The 19,329-nt window shown below is 42.3% G+C and overlaps 1 protein-coding gene across 2 annotated transcripts in view; it reads left to right on the top strand.

Annotated features, from left to right (window-relative positions):
- The window catches only part of eml5 (EMAP like 5), a 56,166-nt gene that overhangs the window by 8,500 nt on the left and 28,337 nt on the right, over positions 1–19,329 (top strand). The window contains exons 3-15 of one of the 2 annotated variants that reach the window (XM_049595569.1): positions 3,705–3,803; positions 4,248–4,316; positions 9,183–9,368; positions 9,934–10,069; positions 10,259–10,282; positions 10,709–10,910; positions 12,796–12,933; positions 13,064–13,320; positions 13,462–13,674; positions 14,627–14,794; positions 17,589–17,695; positions 17,784–17,902; positions 19,106–19,292. In XM_049595569.1, the coding sequence (XP_049451526.1) occupies positions 3,705–3,803; positions 4,248–4,316; positions 9,183–9,368; positions 9,934–10,069; positions 10,259–10,282; positions 10,709–10,910; positions 12,796–12,933; positions 13,064–13,320; positions 13,462–13,674; positions 14,627–14,794; positions 17,589–17,695; positions 17,784–17,902; positions 19,106–19,292 (1,905 nt within the window). The remainder of the gene's footprint in view (positions 1–3,704; positions 3,804–4,247; positions 4,317–9,182; positions 9,369–9,933; positions 10,070–10,258; positions 10,283–10,708; positions 10,911–12,795; positions 12,934–13,063; positions 13,321–13,461; positions 13,675–14,626; positions 14,795–17,588; positions 17,696–17,783; positions 17,903–19,105; positions 19,293–19,329) is intronic. The other variant, XM_049595570.1, reaches the window with a different exon arrangement.

Raw genomic sequence — 19,329 nt, 5'->3', positions numbered from 1 at the left:
AGCCGATCGGCTTAATCAGCATTGTGTCATCTCCTCTCGTAGTGGCTTGGGTGAAACGGACATTTACGGACCTGTAGAAGTTACGCACTATAGCTTTAAATGATGAGAATCCAACAAAATATATCCTGGGAAATTGCAAGCACTGTTTGAACTGCAGCCTGTTATTTTTATTATTGTTTCTTCCACAAGGCACTGCTTTCTGCTTTGTAGAAAAGAGCACAGACAGAAAGGCTGAAAGTGTCAACAGAAGTGTTCAGTTTGAGAGGCGCAGCAGCAGCAATCAAAACTCCACTCAAGAGCTGCAGGCTGGCTTTTGTAGCCCGCCTGCTGGGCTGAGTTTCTGAATGACACATCTGTGATTACTTCAGCAGTATTGGCTGGACAGCTGCACCCAGACATGCTCTACTTGGTAGATTTTACAGGAAAACAGTCAGCTGCAGTGATTGGTACTTTCTATCAGAGTGTGACAGGACCTGGTTGTGTTAAGGTGAGAAAAGCCATTGCACACGAGAAGCCTTTATATACTCATGGAAAAAATAGCATCCATTCAGTGGGACTGTGCAGCATATGCACATTATTTCTAACTTGCTATTGAACCTTTTCATGTCATCTTCTGAGCCAACTCCCTGCAGACTTGCCACCACTTAATATTTACACACAACAGCCTCCACCCTATGATGATTTTGACGATAAAAATCAATACTGTGCAAAAGCATCTTTAGGTTTTTATCTTTGCAAGTCTCTCTTCCTCCCGTAGGAGCTCTCAGAGCAGAGTTATACCTCCTGTATTTTGCAGTAAGAGACAGGGAGATGACCCCGTGCTATTTTCCTGCTCGGGTAGAGAGCTGGGGATTTAGATGGGATGTGACAGTGTTTAAAGCCAGAGGAGGCTCCATCGCTTCTCAGTTTAGCGGCTTTATTTACTCTCCATCTCCCCTCTTCCTGGATAAGAGGAAGTCGGAGCTGAACTCAGGACAATCCAGAGGAATGCCTTGTGTCAGTGCTCCGTCCATCCATTACTGCAATATCAAAATATACACTGACGTTTGAGACATCTCTTCTAGGTATTTCAATATGAGCTGCAGTTGTGATGACTAGTAAGAAGAGTGTCATTCATGACCTTTCTAGACTTTGTATACTTTATTTATGTTGTTCTGAGTATTCTTGCCATTTGTCTACATTATGCTAAAGTCTAGGTTACAAATGGTTGCTTATGTCTTGATTAAAAACGTAGCAGTACATGTGAATGTACACAATATTTCTCTTTTATTAACTCTCAAAAATTAACAGTAAAAAGTGCCCTTTCATTGTTGTATTTGTGCCGTCATATTTAATTAAAGCCAACTTTTCTAAATGGGATATATACATTTAGAAAAGTATATTAGCAAGACGAAGAGTCAGTTAAGCTGAATGCTAATGTCACCTTGCTAACATGCTGATGTTTAGCAGGTATAATGTTTACCATTTTCACTATTTTAGTTTAGCGTGTTAGCATGCTAACATCAGCTAATTAGCACTCAACACAAAGGGCAACTGAGGCTGATTGAATGTGATTAGTTTTTGCAGGTATTCGTTCATAAACAAAAATATTGGGCCAACGCATTTTCACTCCCAACTCGTGAAATTTTGACGCTTGGTCAGTGGCCCCACACATCAAACTATGACATTTTAGGTACCCCTCAGTTTTGGAAGCTCAGGAATGGGGTGTCATTGGAGTGCTGCAGTAATGACATTTTTTTGTAGGCTGACATGGAAGTTAGCATCGCCCTGGTATCCCCGACAAAAATCCAATGGGATTTTTCCATTAGATTTTGGATTATTGCACAAATGAAGCTCTGTGGCAAGCAAAAGATTGTGATACTTACACGTTTTGTTCAGCAAGTGAACACTACTTTCATGATTTTTGAAGTTTAAATGCAATCAGCAGAAGTAAAAAGCTAGCGTAAGGCTATAAACAAACTTACCACAGTCGCATGACCTCACCACCAAAATGAGGCTGAAAAGCCGTGTTCGGCTGATGATGTTCTGTTATCTTATTTAGCCACTTGTTAGGAACTGCCTTTTTTAAGACACATAAAAGCTTCAAAATTCTCAAGTGGGACAAATTTTATGTTATAGAACAAAACGTGAATGTCTCTTAAGCTTAGACCTTATTTCAGGCATCTACACAAAAACCCATCCAAAAAACCTATTGACTTCAAAATGAGGGAGCTTGGAGTACTACATTGCTAACTCATTTCTAGGTTTCAGGACTTATTCCTGCACCAATCCATTTATTCTCATTACATGGATGTCTCTTCAAATAAACTTAAGTTTTCACAGGAAATCTAATGATTCCTTCATTAATGCTTACACTCTCTTTTCAGAATAAATTCAGAACATAGGTAAAAGAACTTTGTTTTAGGGTTTACTTTCTTAGGTTCAGGAAACAAAAGCACGTGCTTAGGTTTAAAAAATACATAATGGTTTGGCTTAAAATAAGTTAGCCTACGTTTGTTACTATCATAATGCAATGACACATGACTGCGCCACTTGTGTATTATGCTACACATACTAGCACACTATGTTGTTATTAAAATTATTTGATTGGCTTTTGGTTTCACACAAGACATGAGCATCGGTCTCCTGGTTGAAAGTGTGCAGTTTGTGAAACCCAACTTCCCTATGTGGACTTTATCTTTATACTATGACAGTTGCTCAGAGTGTAAAAAAAATGCATCTCATTCTGCCGCAAAACTGTACCTTGGTGCATCAGTATCTGAAGCTAAGGGCCACTGATCATGTGTCGGTAAATGACAAACTGAGAGTGAGACCGGTTGATTGGGTAAATTTTCGAACTGATGATGGTGCTAGAAGAAAAGTTAAGACTACACCACTGTTATTACAAATTGTCCTGAGAGAAATATGTATGTGTGCACCAAATTTCATGGCAATCTTTTTAACAGTTGTTGAGATATTTAGCAAAAACAAACATGTCAACTTCATGGTGGTGCCAGAGAAAAAGTCAGGGCATCACCGAAGTCAGTAGGATTCATCACCTAGGAACTATGAATGTTTGTACAAAACTGCAAGGCAATCCCTCCAAAAGCTGTTGAGATATTTTAGTCAGAACCAAAGTAGTGGACCAATCGACAGGCCGACATCCCTCGAGCCACACGCTAGCATTGCTAAAAACATTACTTGAGTTTTCAGAATATTGATGTACTTTTCAGCCCCCTCATCAACATGGTTTCACTTGATTTCGTCACGCAGGACCTCTTTGCTCATCATTGAAATACACACTTCCCTTAGTTAAAACAGTGAAAATGCCTCAGCAGAGACTTCTCTCAATAGGCGAACACAGATTCAGCAGTGGATCAAAGAGGACATCCTTTATCATGTAAAGCAAGCTGCAAAGTGAAGAAGGGTTTCCATAAGAGCTGCTCTCTTCTCTTCTGCTCCACTGCTGCTGCTGCTGCTGCTGCTGCTGCTGCCTACTCACTCAGTCAGCTATAGGAGACTCCTCCAGCAAAAGCACTCAAATGTGCTCACTGGAAGTGCCAGGGGCTGGACAACTGTTCTGTTCTGCTCTGTAGCCGTTATTAGCCCTTTCATTGTGGCCTGTCATGCTACAGTGGAGGTAGCTAAGTTTGTTTTGCAGTGATTAGTGCATTAGAGCAGAGTCTGTTCAATCTGTGATGTCTTTTTCTTTGCTGTCTTTGCAGTGTCTGGTGTCCGTGGGATTGGACTCTAAAAACACAATCTGTGTGTGGGACTGGAGGAGAGGGAAGGTTTTGGCAGCCGCTCCTGGTCATACAGACAGGGTAAACACTTTCTTCCTCCCCTGACTCCGTCACAAGCTCAGTATCGACCACCTCAATTAGCTATAAACACAGGATGGAGCGCCTGCCCAAAGGGGACATAAACAAGTTAGGCCTGATTGATTGTGAGAGTTCCAGGGCCCATATGAGAGGGCGCACGGCTAATGAAAAGGAATTTTAAAAAGATGAAATACAGGCAGCTGTTGTTTTCTAATTCAGCCCACACACACACACACACACACACACACACACACACACTGTTGTTTTTATGTTTTTTCCTTTTTCTAATCAAAGCCTTTTGAAAGAAAGATCAATAGAAGTCCAGACTTCTGATTACATTTGAATAGAAATAACTACAACATCAAAGAGATACACGAAGGATGCTGCATAATCATAATGCATTATGATGTTGTTGTGTTTGTGTAACAGTCTGTTTTCTTCCCACAGATATTTGACATATCGTGGGATTTGTACCAGCCGAGCAAGCTTGTAAGCTGTGGTGTCAAACATATCAAGGTACAGCTACTTCCTGGTCATTTTACACCCTGCAGATTACAGCCGGCTCTTGAGAGCTGCAGTTCTCGTGCCTCATTTGCATAATATTTGAAAACAGATTATGACTTTTTAGGAAGTCTGAAGAATCCGGTGGCTCCATGCCCCCTTCTTCCCAGCCTGCTCTGCTTTATTGCCACGGCCATATCAAAGTCTTAAAATAGATGTATGCAAATTCACTTTATTCCAGAGTCCATGGTTATTAGGCACTTAACATAAGTAGGACAGGCAGTGACTCACAGTCTCTTCCCTCAAATTTGTAGTAATCTGCACTGCAGGGAGGAAAAATGTTCTCTTTTTATGAGGAACCATGACTCTGCTACTAAGCTCCCCGTCCCAGCTCTCCTCATTCAGCTTTTAAAAACACTCTAACTGTACAAACTGCAGCTGTGCTCGCTTCCCTTTTCGGGCCTATCTCTATCACTTCTTTTTCACAGAAGAGTGGCGTTCATAAATATTCAATGAGTTCATGCAGGGTATCTTCGCCAAGTATTCCCTTGGGATGTGTAGTAGTGTTCCTTGAGAGGCATGGCCATTAGGAAATAACAAGGAGTCCAGAGCCACAGAGGAAGCTTACTTCCAAAACACTGGGAAGACAGTGAATCATGCTTGTGAAGGAAATGTGACTACTGGCCCTGCAAGGCTAAACATTGCAGCACTTGGTGCAGTCGGGAGGTTTAGCCTACTGTACGTACTTCCCGGTGGTGTTACATGTCACTGATGACTCCCTCCTTTCAATCCAGCTTGCCCTGCCTCCTCTCATAGTAATTCCCCTCTGAACCGCCGTGGCACAGAAACCCCCTCCGGCTGCTGCACCCAACCCCCCAGTCCACGCTGAATCCTCTAGTCTTTCTCCTCCTCCTCCACCTCTCTTTCCCTCCCTCCTGGTTTCCTGATGCCAAGGCAATCCAGCAATTGTCCCACATAATTCCCCAGCCTTCACCCTACGGACCATGTGACATCTGCTCCCCGGCCCTGTGCTCACTCAGCGATTATAGCACTCAGAGCATCCAGGAGATTTAGTCCCAGTAATCCACTCACTAGCAGGCTGAGGAAAACACAACCCCTTGTGACGAGGACCAAGGCTGCTGGCGATGCTCTCCACCTCACGCAGCTCCTCCTAGCTAATTATACAGTCATTTGTGTTTTGATTCGTTCAGGACAACTCAGACCTCAGCGTGGCCCTCTTCAGCCCACGCACACACACAAACACACACAGAAACACCACACCTACCAATCATCTGCCCGCAACCTGACTAGTTGCTGATTAAAAGCTGCTTAAAGGACCGTACCACTGGTTTTGCATGTTGTCGCCCAGTGGCTTCCAACCTCTCTGGGTTGTGACCCCTTAAATCCAACCATTATCTACTCATCACCCTTTGCTTTCTTTACTTCTTTCTAGAGGCCAAAAGAGGCAAAATCATCCAGTAACTAAAAAAGAGAGAAACATTTGAGAGAAGTATGAAAAAACAAACAGAACTTTGTATAGTTTATCTGGTTCCCATCCTCTTAATTTTCTTGAGACCCCTCATTTTATCTTGCAACCTCTTGTGTTGGTTCCATCCCTCAGGCTGGGAATAAGTGCAGAAGTGCCAAAAACTGTAGTTCCTGGGGCGCCCCCTAGCTCACCTGGTAGAGCAGGTGCCCCATGTACAAAGGCCGTGTCCTTGCTGCAGCGGCCACGGGTTTAATTCCATCTCACGGCTCTTTGCTTCATGTCATCCTCCCCCTCTTTGCCTATTTCACACTGTATCTGTCCTATCAAATAAAAGGCAAAGGGCCCCCAAAAATGTATCTTAAAAAAAAAACAAACCTGTAGTTCCTTGAATGGCCACTTGAGACTGGCTCCAAAACGAGTCAATTCCCAAAGACGCCCATTTTAAAAATGCACGACTTTACAGCAGAAATAAACATGTTTACATTCTGGTACAAAAAACACTTTTGGTCTCTAAGCTAATTTCAACATTCATGACAACTGTACTGGGGCTGAATTTTTATATAACCTATAAAGACGTAAAGGAGCAGTGTGTAAGATTTAGGGGGATTTAGTGGCGTCTAGTGGTGAGGATTGCAGATTGCAACCAGCTGAAACGTCTCCCAGTTAGAATTCCTTCAGTGTTCATTATTCAGGAGGTTTTTACTGAGGGCCGAATAATCTACAGCGGTGTCTTCCGCTTCAAAACAAACGGACCAAGTGATTAAAACTAGTAAAAACACTGAATAAAGCAGTTTCTTGCAAAAACACTTAAACGTAAATGGCTCTATCTAGAACCAGTGTTTGGTTTGTCCGTTGTGGACCACTGCTGAAACATGGAGATGCAACATGGCGATCTCCTTAGACGCTCCCTGTGTAGAAATAAATGGCTTATTCTAAGGTAACGAAAACACAACAATTCCTATTTTCAGATGTTTATACACTGAAGAGAACATGCATATTATATTATATTCCACGTCTGCCAATACATCCCCCTAAATCCTACACACTGGATCTTTAAAGTTATGCATAATTAAGGGTGTGGACGATTTGAGTGACAGGCTGTCTGCGAGTCATCACCACAGTCTATGAGTCAGATCCCCCGTCACTCTTCCACAGCAGCCCCATCTCATACAAATATGGTCAGTTCTTCTCTAAAATTCAAGATGGTGACAGCCAAAATGCCAAACTCGAGGCTTTAAAACTCGAGTCCACAAACCAATGGGTGATATCACGGTGGCTACATTTATCATTTTATACAGTCTATGGTCATAAATCCTGTATACTTTACAAGATATTTAAAAGGTAGCATTTATTTATTTTACATTTATTTTTATGGTCCTTTCCATATTTATCAGTTGTATTATCATTAAGCAGTCACACAGTGCTTTAACTAAATTATCCTAACACAATAATATCTGACAAAAATAGAACATAGACCTAATGTTCACTGTGATGGATTGAATCTACCAATAGCTTTTCATACCACACAGAAATTAATGGACACCAGTGGCTACATCTGAACATCTAAAACTGTATGTAGAATTTGCTAACACTCAACATGGTCCTTTAAGGTAGCTTCGAGACCGTGTGAGTCGTCAAACATTTGTGTGTATTTGTGGATCACACCAGCTGCCACAGAGGTGAGCTCGAGTTTGACACCATGTGGATGAATGGCAGCAGCTTTGAGGCTATCAGCTTCCGGCAACAGCCAGTCGTCTAGTTTTCCTTATAGAGAGCTGCCAAAGAGTTGACCTCTGTTAGCGAAGCATTTAGCGCTCTGACACCATTCAGGGTCACTGTAGTGTGACAGGGGGGATATTGAGTGAGATGAAAGAGGTGAGGGGTGATGCTGGAGCTGATGAGTTACATTAACTGCATTTAAAAGGTTTTCCTTGGAGTGATGGTGGAGGTTAACTGAGCTAATGAAATAACACTAAGCCTGGGTTAAGAGGAGAGGCCCCACTATACCAGGGCGGTTGTCTGGAGGATATTAAGAAATAAAATGTGTAATTGGGAGAAAGCAATGCTGTCCAGATTTCAATACAAAGCATTTCATTTTCTAGGACTCTTCTACCTTTCTACCGCGCTCTCCCTCTGTGTCTTTCTCTCCTACTCCTGGCCTCATCGCAAACCCCCTCAGCATCTCGTCCCCTCTTAGTAATTCAGCAGTGAAGGGATTAGCCACCGCCCGTGTCTTGCTGCCTTATCAGTTGCGGGCAGGGAGGGCTGTGCAGTCACGCTGCATCCATCCCCACCGCCTTCGCAACAGGCTGGGCCACAAACCTCCCCAACTCACCCTCACACAACACACTTCAACCTGCATACACCATCCCAGATTACTCACACACCTATGATCTTTACTACTTAACCTTCAGCCCCGACACCTCACGTAAGATCACGCACATGCAAAAATACTCACTCAGAGCTCAGTTAGGAGCTCAGGATTAGTAAAGACCTGTCCTGTTGAGGTGCGTACAAGCGTCAGATGTTTGATTGCAGGGGCTGTATCTGAGGCTGTGATGCCTCTCTCTGATAATCGATCCCCCCTGTTAGCACGCGGCATATCAGTCAGGAGGATAGTTGTTAGTGAGGGTGTGACAGGCTGTCACTGTCAGGGAGCTCATTTGTTCATTATGTGACTGTCTGTCAAGCCTCAGTTCTTCTGTTGTCAAAAGCACAACACCACCTACAGTTTCTGTCTTTTCTTAGCAGAATCATCCAAGGTTGATGCAGTTTAAAACATGTTTTGCAATGAAGTAGATTTCAGGTATTGCACAGGAAAATGCTCCTTCAGGTGGACCAGAAAAAGGGCTGTAATTCTGTCATTTTTCCTGCTGCTTGCCAGCGACAAGTGTGTCTCTGTTTCACGCGCCGACGGCCGTGTCTCGGCATTCGAGACGCCCTCCTCGAGCTTCCTCCCTGTGATCTCATCTCCATGCAGACAGAGCGTCTCTCTTTCACTCTCTCCTCCCTCGTTTGATGGATTTAGCCCTCAGACGAGGCCGTGCCCGTGCATCCCAATGACCTTGTTCATAAATAATGAGTCCGCGTGTATGCGTGCGTGTGTCTGTGTCTGTGCATGCTGATCAGGTGGTTACGGTTCTGACCCCCAGCAAGAGTTCCCAGTATCACATGAAGAGGAGGGGGGAGCATTTGAATTTGACTTTGCTTTCTTTCAAGGTCTGTGTGTGTGTCTGTGTGTTTTAATGGAATTGCTCGGTGTGTGACTTAATGGTTTTCACTCTGTTGTACCCAAATGTTCCATAATTGTCCATTTGGCTCTTTCAGGACAGGATTACAAGGGGGGATTATTAGCCACCATACTCTTTCACTCTTTCTGTTTGTGTTTGCAGTTTTGGAGCTTATGCGGTAATGCTCTCACACCCAAACGTGGTGTTTTTGGCAAAACGGGGGATCTCCAAACCATCCTCTGCCTTGCCTGCGCCAAGGATGAGATCACATATTCAGGTGCCTTGAATGGCGACATTTACGTGTGGAAAGGGATCAACCTGATGAGGACAGTGCAAGGAGCTCACGGGGTGAGTTTATAAAATCAGTGTGTTATGTGCTCTGTGGCTCACGGTGATTTTGCAACCTGCTGCAGCAGATACAAAAGACTCACAGTAAATCTAGTAAAGTTAACCCGGGTCGATGCCATGCATGCTGGCTTCATTTGATTCTGCTCAGTAGAAAAGGATCAGCCTTTTGCTCCACAGGATTAAATGATATCTATGGGATCAACAGCTGGGTGAGGGGATGGGTGGATGGGGGAGGGGATAATGACTACAGTACATGTTCGTTGCTGCTTTTTGTACCACCAAATGTCTCACGGAAGGTTTAACAAGGTGCGTCCCTGTGCGTACAGAGACTCTTAGCCACAGGAGGTCATCAGTAGAGCTTTCCAGTAATAAAAAAATAAATGACACCTCCTGCTACATAGTTCTGTCTTATCTTGAGGCCACAGTAGCAGGTTTGTAATTGTAAAAGCTCTGTTAAACAAATGCCTGGCTGAGCAGCAGCACTATGTGGTCTGTAGCTGGGGCTGGTTCTGTCATTGCTCATTTATTGTGCAGATCCTCACTGACAGCCTGTCATTTCCTCCAGTCAGGGATTTTCAGCATGAATGTCTGCGAAGAGGGCTTTGCCACCGGGGGCCGAGATGGCTGCGTCCGGCTGTGGGATCTCAACTTCAAACCAATTACTGTCATTGATCTCAGGGAAACAGACCAAGGATATAAAGGTGATGTCAAACTGCCTCCTTTTTCCTTTAATCTGAGGACAAAAAGGTTGAAGGACAAACTGTGGTCTCCTGAGGCACCGGAAGAATTGTATAAATCTACAAAAAAACCTCCCTTTTATGCCATTTCTGTTCTCCTTACTAACATTTTCTTTCTTGTTTCTCTTATATTGGTCATCTTGGGCCTAACAGTAGCTAGAGGTGAAAATAGCCGAGGTGGGTAATATGATTGCAGAGCAAGTTAAAAAACCATGTCAGTCTGTTTGTAGCAGTCCCCATATTGTTCTGCTGTTCCTCTTGTTGTTAATAAGTCCAAGCTCTGTTGGAGTTTTAAGCCGTATACAGATGTCATCTTCACATATGTATACAGCACATGCTTCCTACATCCTCTTCACGCTGTATAACCCAGAGTCAGGTGGCAGATTGGCTTGACAATATGTGCTGTCATTGTATTTTCCTGTTAAAATCTCCATCCTAAGTGGCCTGCAGATGGCTATTTGCACCTCCTGTCTTTATAATCCCTGTCGTGTCTCTTACAATGACTGTATAAGCATCGGCAAATGTCTGTCTGCTTTCATGTTGGCATGCTTTTTCAATTTATTTCCCGATTTTTAAGTGTGTTTGTGTGTGTTTTTTTGATAGGGCTGTCTGTGCGCAGCGTGTGCTGGCGGGGAGATCACATCCTGGTGGGCACGCAAGACAGTGAGATCTTCGAGGTGGTGGTCCACGACCGCAACAAGCCCTTCCTCATCATGCAGGGCCACTGTGAGGGTGAGCTGTGGGCTCTAGCTGTCCACCCCACCAAGCCTCTGGCCATGACAGGAAGTGATGATCGCTCAGTCAGGTGAAGCTGCTGTCATGTTACGATGATGTTCAAATAACTTATTTTGTTAAATTTCTGTCTACTTTGTCGATTACCAGCTTTGAATAATAATAATCTGTTTAGTATGTCTAAATGAATTGTGATAAACTTCCCTCCATCTTACCAGTGCTCAGATCTCCCTGCTTATCTCTAAGTTCAAATCCACTGGGTTTTGTGTCATCCAGTGGATTTTCCCCAGCTCTAGGGCTGTTGCTTGAACTTCAAATTGTGCTTCCCCATTTTAGTGTCCCAACCACCATGGGCACAAGAAGTATAGAAGCGGATTGAGAGAGTGACAGTCCCTTCTCTCTCAAACGCAGACCAAACTCCAATCAAACTGAAAAACTAGACCATGCTGATCAAATATAAAACAAGATTCTGTTACTATATTGCCTATTTCTTGCCTAAAATGTTTTCCAAATCATATCTTGGCTTACCGTTTGACTGTAATTCAAGATCATATTTTACCAGCTGGCTGCTGCATTGTTCACTGTCAAAACGGACAAGCTGGCATTACATCACCCACTAGTAGGAGCGTTTATTCGTCTGGTGCAGCCCTTTTCCTCTGTTTTCTCAGGTCACCTCGCACCAATTTCATGTAAGATATTTCTGATCCACTGCATATGAGATGGAGGAATTTCCATTTTTCCATTGCAGTAGATGACAAGCAAACAGCACACAGAATGCCATGAAGTCATGGTAGAGTTTGATCAGAGTACACATCAGAGCATATTAAAAAAAGAGCTATTATTGGGCAGGAGACAAAAGTGACTACAAGGATGTCTGAAAGTGTCATAAACAGTAATCACATTTTTGTTAACACTTACTTACATCTGGAAGGGTGTTACACTTTGCTTGAGAGTCCAAGTGTGTTGTACCAATTTATTTCATTTTCTGTTTTAACTTCTTTGTTACAGTCTGAGGAAAGCAAAATCAGTGAATTCTTTCTAAACACATTATATGTGACGAAGAGCATACAGCTCCAAACGTACGTCACGGTGCAATAAATAATTCTTTTCTGCAAAGAGTCCTGCAGTGTTGCGAGTCATTCATCCTTTTTTCATCCCTTTTTTCAAAATACCTTTTGAAAACATGTGAAAAGACTGGGATCTGTGTAGCACTGAATTGTGGAGTTAGGCTGTTAAAACTGTTTTTCACCGTTTCTGCATTCAGGAGTTTTGGGGCGGGTCTTAAAAGCATGTCTCAATGACACACTGGAGCCATCCTTATCATTAACTCCCCCACTATATAGAAACTGACGTTAGAGCGCATAGCATCAGTGTAGTATCGTTTAACCCGTCTATGCGCAGTGTGTTTGCTACCATCAACAAGCCCAGCCGGCTGGCAGTTACTGCTCACTGCTGTGGGTGTGTGCTTTGTGCTAACATTAGCTGCTGTTAACTACCAAACAAGAGGCCTATGCCGCCCAGTGTCTCTCTTGTTCTTTAGCTCAGGGTGTGTGTGCTGCCCAGTTACGTTAGTTAGGGTTGGCTGCTAACGTTGGTCTGTTGTCTCGCAGTGGCTCCTTCTTCAGTTCAGTGCCTTCAGCAGACACGGCCCCAGTGTCTCAGAGCAGTAAATACTGCTGATTTTTTCATGATTTTAAAGCCTAATTTTAAATACTTGCTGATTATTTTCATAATTCAAAACTGGCTGGGTTGTTTACAACACATTTTCCGTGGTGTGACAATCTTAAAACACTTTTAATATTTTTGCTACAATAATGAAGCAGTTGTTAACTCTCAGTATGCGGTCACACACCAAATACACAACACGACAGACACCACAAACATCATTGCCATGGTTGTTTGAGTCAGTGTAATCTCATCACTGCCTCTTCATCTGTCCTACTTTTCTGTGTCTAAAGGATATGGAGCCTTATAGATCACGCACTGATAGCTCGCTGTAACATGGAGGAGCCTATCCGCTGTGCAGCCGTGAGCACTGATGGCATTCACCTGGCGCTGGGAATGAAGGATGGCTCCTTCACCGTTCTTAGAGTCAGGTGGGTACACAATTCAAAGGCCTAATGGGAAATTTTGATCCTCTGTGAATGGCTATTGTGATGAAGAGCTTCATCATTCTGTGTCTAGTTTAGCTCCTCTCTCATGCTGCGTTTCTCTGCTTCCCTTCAGAGATATGACAGAAGTGGTCCACATCAAGGACAGGAAGGAAGCCATCCATGAGTTGAAATATTCCCCCGATGGGGCCCACTTGGCTGTTGGCTCCAATGATAATTCAGTGGACATCTATGGCGTGGTGCAGAGGTACAAGAAAGTAGGCGAGTGCATTGGCTCCAACAGCTTCATCACACACATGGACTGGTCAACGGACAGCAAGTACCTGCAGACCAATGACGGCAGTGGCAGGAGGCTCTTCTACAGGATGCCAAGTTAGTCCACGTTCACACATTACATCTATTTGAATCACATATTTTGTGAAATACAGCCAATCAAAAAGACAAAATACATTGCTTGGATATTTCTTTCACGGAGCCTCTTTGTGAGATAAAATGTCTCTGTCTTCTGTTGAGGTGGGAAGGAGGTGACCAACAGGGAGGAGCTGAAGCTGGTACAGTGGGCTTCATGGACGTGTGTGTTGGGCCTTGAGGTCAATGGAATTTGGCCCAAATACTCAGATATCAATGACATTAACTCCGTGGATGCCAACTTTAACAATCAAGTCCTAGTAACAGCTGACGACTATGGATTAGTTAAACTTTTACGATATCCATGTATAAAAAAAGGTAAAGAAGACCTAAGTATTGAAAGGGATAATTTGGATATTTGGAAGTGGGGTTGTATAAGATACTTTTCCATAGTCAGTATATTAGCTACATTACATTCCACCTTAAAAGTCGCCGGCAGTCGGCCCAGTGAATTATGTTATTTTTTCTCCGACTGCAGCTGCTGCAAGAGGCAGCAAAACATCCTTTCATTTTATAGTTAGAGTACTAATAAAACTCTCTACAGTATGAACAGTGGTTACATGAGCTTCAAAACCAGCCACATTCAGCCCTGAGCAGAGTGACTGTCTGCTATTGACCAATCAACAGACTGCAGTGTTCACAGCTCCACCTTTTAGTACCAGATCTGTGTGCTCCCCAACAGAGGGGTGACCACCTAACTACCTAACTGAACTAAACTGTACCGTACTGTGCTGCTCAGTGGAAAGGGGGCTTTAGTTTGTGTTATTGTGTAAATTTGCTGTTTCAAAGGGTTAGTTTGGACACACAATAAAACAAGCAAACTAAGTGACTGAGGCAGCAATAGACCAGCAGCTCCCGTGTTCTTTAAGGTAAAATTCCTGTTTTTTTCTGGAGTCTGGTGACTTTGAAGAGAGCGGTATAATGGGGCTGTCTGACAGCAAGTTAAAGAGGTGAAAATATTCTAAATATAAAGTACACTTAAGCTGATATTGATTTTTTTGGGTGGCTAAAATCCATTTTGGTGCTGCCTCCGTTCAAAGCAGTATATTGCTTAGCTTCCTTGGCATTACTCCTGCCTGCTTCTCCAAACTGGGGATATGCCGACTGACATCTACTATAGATAATACACTATGTATGGATAAGTACCTCATACAGTACATCACCATTTTAAAAAATCCAAACTATCTTTTAATTTATAAGGAGAATTAAGTTACAGAAATTCTGATTTTATTATCTACCATGTTACTGATATGTTTCCTCTTGATTTTAGGTGCAAAATTTAAGAAGTATTTAGGTCATTCAGCCCACATAACCAATGCCAGATGGTCACATGACTACCAGTGGGTCATAACTATTGGTGGTGCCGATCACTCAGTGTTCCAGTGGAAGTTTGTTCCTGAAAGAAAGTCTAAAGAAGCTGTGCACATAGCGCCGCAAGGTAAGATGATGCCCCATCACTATTCAACCGCAATGTGGGAATATGTTTTGCCAAAAAAAAGAGGATTTACATTTTAGCTTCCTATCAATCCAATTAGGAATATTACAGTGTCACTTTTTAATGTAGCTTTGTATAGGGACCAGGGACTTGCATTATTGCTATTACTTATTTCACAAAATCAGTGGCTCCTGCCAACAAGACATTATCTGATTAAGCTGAGTAATGGAAACTTTAAAGTGTCTACCCAATCTCCCACTTAAATATTGCAGTGTGCAGCGAAATTTCTTTAAAGGACTTGTTTTTGGGGGGAAATACACCTGGGACATGTTCAGTCTCAAAACATGGTGCAACGTTTGCTATGGTTTCTGCGCTGAAAGGTGTGAAACATTGTGCAGCGTTGTGCAACAGCTTTGAGGTATGTTTTCTCTTGTTTGGTGGGTGTTTCGGAGGTGTTACCAATCTGCAGCGACATGTATATAAACCAAATTCTAGGTTATCTTTACTTATTGTACTTGCTTTTTCAGTTTGTAATTCAGACTTGCTTTGGCAATGTAGACATAGGTTTCCCGAGCCAATAAAGTCCCTTTGAATTTAATTTAATTAAACCCCACTGTACTAAAAGGCATTGTCCTTGCATAACCCAACAGAGTGTTCAAGGCACCACCGTTTTCATGTGAGTTTTATCTCAGTTGGTGCAAACTCCCATGATCTCAATCGTTTGGTGTAAGCTGTATTATTTTCATCTTTCTTTCAAACATGTTTATTATTATAGTCTGCTCTCTCCAGTGCCGAACAGAAAGCAGCAAACCAGATAGACAGCAAACAAGGAGGGAAGACTCCAGGGAGGGGCAGGAACATGAACAAGTCTTGTTTCTCTTGTACTGTGGAAAAGGAGGAGAAACTGGTGGAGTTGTAGAGTGAACAAGGGTTGGTGTTAATTCAGCGTGTATTTGATCAACCAACCAGCATTTATTTTAATCAGAAAAAATTATTTTTGAGATGGCTTGCCTCTTATTCTCACTTTCTCCTCCCACAAAAACATTGCAGCTAACCAACAAAGGCCAGTAGCAAGTTGAGGCGACAAAATCCAAAATTTTAGATGTAATTTATCTTTATGGATTATACTGATTCCGAATTAACAAGTATAAATGTTGACATGACGCCTTTTATCTTTAGTTTTTAAAGTGATGTCATTTTGCGGACATTGAGGGAACTGTTAATATGTCATATTTCTTAAAGAGACTTTGGTGTAATATTTTTCATCAGGAGCAGAATGGGAAATACAATTCAACAATACAACTCAAAAACAACATAGTTGTAGTCTGGCAAATAGTGATCCTGCAATATCCCTGGTCTTTGCAAAATTTTATAGTGTGTGTCTACAAGATCACATTGTCTTTAGATGTGAGAGGGTGTCAGATTTTAGTCTTTTAAAAGTCTTCTAGTGTATGGTATGGCATTATCTGTTTCTTCTTGCTTGCAGTCATTAAGCTTAGCTCGGCTAATCATCTCATAGCTCAAGCTCTATACTCAAATGAATAGTCCAACATATTGGGAAATACGCTTAGTCATTCTTGCCAAGAGTTAAATGAGAAATTCATGCATCTCTCGTGTTTGTTTGTAAAATTTGAAGCTACCATGAAGCTATCAAACTGGTTATCCTAGCTTAGCACAAAGACTGGACATAAGGGGAAACGCTTAACTTAGCCTGGCTCTGTCCGATGGTGACAAAATTTGCCTACCAGGCCCTGTGAAGTTCACTTTTGTGTGTTATCCTATCTTCTTCAGTTCAGTCTGCCACATAACCTCCCATAAATTAGCAAATTTCCATTTTTACACTTCAGTTTTTGTGCAAATTAAACTAATGAAACATAGTGTGTTAATTAGTGAGCTTTAGTTGGTGGATTTTTGCCCCCATTGGACAGAGCCAGGCTGACTCCTCCATCCCTGGTTTATCTATTTAACTCACAGACTTTAGAGAAAGAAAGCGGAAAAACTGATTTTCCAAAACGTCAAACTGTTCCTTTGAAGCACAGACATGAACATGGTAGTGATCTTGTCATCTACCTCTCAGCCTTAAATGTCTAGTATCCATCTGAGAGTGAGATTATTGACACAGTAATGAATGTGAACCCTTTTAAAGTAATATGTCACAGTACATTTCTTAGTTACACATTAGGGGTTGTATGACTGTAACTGGCTGTTACATAATGTGCACCCCTACCGCTCCTACCCACCTCCTGAACTTGATGTGCTAAACCACCAGAGAGCAATGTACTAGATTGTTCCCTTCCTGTCCTTTTTGCTCATGAACTACCATTTCCATAAAGCCAAGGAACAGCCATCACATTAATTAAGACAAATCCAATAAAAGTGAACGAAGCTTGGAAAGTATAATTGCATTGTCATTCCCAAGTCATATTTTTTCCAGAGACAGAGCGCAGCTGTGCTTTCTGAAATTAAAGCACATACTAACCGCCTTTCCTTTTAATTTTCCTAATGGATCTTGTGAGTAGCCGCCCTTAGCTGCCAGTTCTGCTTATTGCCTTGTCTTGGCACAGCTTTACTGTGCTGCATCAGCATTTTTATACATTTGTCTTGAGCGATGTCACTGTGAAGCACGACTGCCTGATAAATAGAAGATGTCACAGGATTATTACATGAATGACCCTCACTTCTTCTCAAACAGGGTGCAGTGTTTTTATACTGTGTGTGCAGTGGGATATTTGTCTGATTTAGAGGCAGATGAGGATTTTGCTGGCGAGGTGTGATGCAACCTTGTTTCTGCCCGCAGAGACCTTGGCAGACTCTAACAGCGAAGAGTCGGACTCTGATCAGTCTGATGTACCCGAGATGGACTCAGAAATCGAACAGGAGACGCAGCTCACATATCGACGACAGGTTTGTGATTATATCAAAGATATGTTGAACATGTCTCCTTGTAAATCACATCAGCAGAGAAGGCTTACACTTTTCTACATGTGTCCAGGTTTATAAAGAAGATCTACCTCAGCTCAAAGAGCAGTATAAAGAGAAGCATCGAGCAACAGCCATGAAGAAGAGAGAGCGAGCACCGGGGAGCGGGGTGAAGCTGCATTTCATTCATGGGTAGGTTTACTCTGTGACCACCTAAACTGAGACCAAGACATGACTAAAACCAGAGTATATCGAGACCGAGACTAGACCATAATTTTAAAGGATAGAGACCAAGTCAAGATTAAGATGTGACCAGTGTGAGTTTCACACTGCATGACACACTCATGATAAAATGTGGAACATGCAAACCCCCTAGTCTGTAGTTAACAGTAAGAAAAATTCAATTAGAAATGAGTCACATTATTGGTTACCTTTGAAGCATGAAGTTTTACATCCAGTCACAGTAATGATGTTAAATAAATCAGATTGCACAGACAAAAAAAGTGATATCTCCGCCTTTGTAGTCCTGACGGTCTTGAAATAAGTCCTCTTTGTCTGAGATCTAGTCCACATGGACAATAGTAGCTATTTTTATGCGTTTTGGCCACACTCAAACTGCATTTTAGGTCACTAAAATGAACCTTTTGTAGTTTTGGGCTTTTAACATCAGAGTGTGTGCTCTTATCTCCTTTAAGAGGTGTCACAAATGGGGCATAATTTCGTATAATGGTGGTTGAGGCCAATATAGTGCAGGCTTTAATCTTGCTAACAGGACTTTTTACATGTTTACTTTACACATAAATGTACAGTTACTCTTTCACTATACTGAGGAACAGAGGTGTCAGAATGTGTTACAGAGGTCACTGCTCCAGATACCTTTCTAATAATAGACCTTTTCACTGGAATTACATTGGTAGGAAACTGCTTTGATTCATGTTTGTTTCCTGTCACATACACTGCAAAACATTTGAACAGGAAATACAAAGGGACAGATTCAGAAAGTGTCGTCAAGTTTGAAAAGGTCTGTAGCTTTTTTAGGCTGCTGATTTGCTAGCGTGTTCTTCGTCTTCTTTGCGTGGCTTTAGGGTTACAGTTATATCTTCACCTGTTGGTTGGTTTTGTTGAAAAGGAGGGAGGCAAAAACTCTGTTTACAAAAATGACCATGTCCATGTGGACTATACCTGAGACTGAGACAGGACAGAGTAAAAATGCAGTCGATTCTGAGACCAAGACCTTCAAAAAGTGGTCTTGAGACAGAGCTTGAGTACTACATCGCTGCTCTGTCACATCATAAAAGTGAAACTCTACAAATGCCAATAATGTCAGATAAATTTCAAGTAGGAAAGCTTTTCATCCCACTTTGTTATTAAGCCCTCTCTTTTTGTTGTTTGCAGCTACAGGGGTTATGATTGCAGGAGCAACCTGTTCTACACCCAGACCGGGGAGATCGTCTACCATGTAGCTGCGATTGGGGTTGTGTACAACAGACAGCAGAATACCCAACGTTTCTACATGGGCCACGATGATGACATCCTCTGTCTGGCTATCCACCCTCTGAAGGACTTTGTAGCAACAGGCCAGGTAGCTCTCAGCACTTCTTGTGGAAAATATTCAACTT

The sequence above is a fragment of the Epinephelus fuscoguttatus genome, linkage group LG14 (genome assembly GCF_011397635.1).
Source record: "Epinephelus fuscoguttatus linkage group LG14, E.fuscoguttatus.final_Chr_v1".
Taxonomy (NCBI): domain Eukaryota; kingdom Metazoa; phylum Chordata; class Actinopteri; order Perciformes; family Serranidae; genus Epinephelus; species Epinephelus fuscoguttatus.
This window is presented reverse-complemented; position numbering and strand designations above follow the sequence as displayed.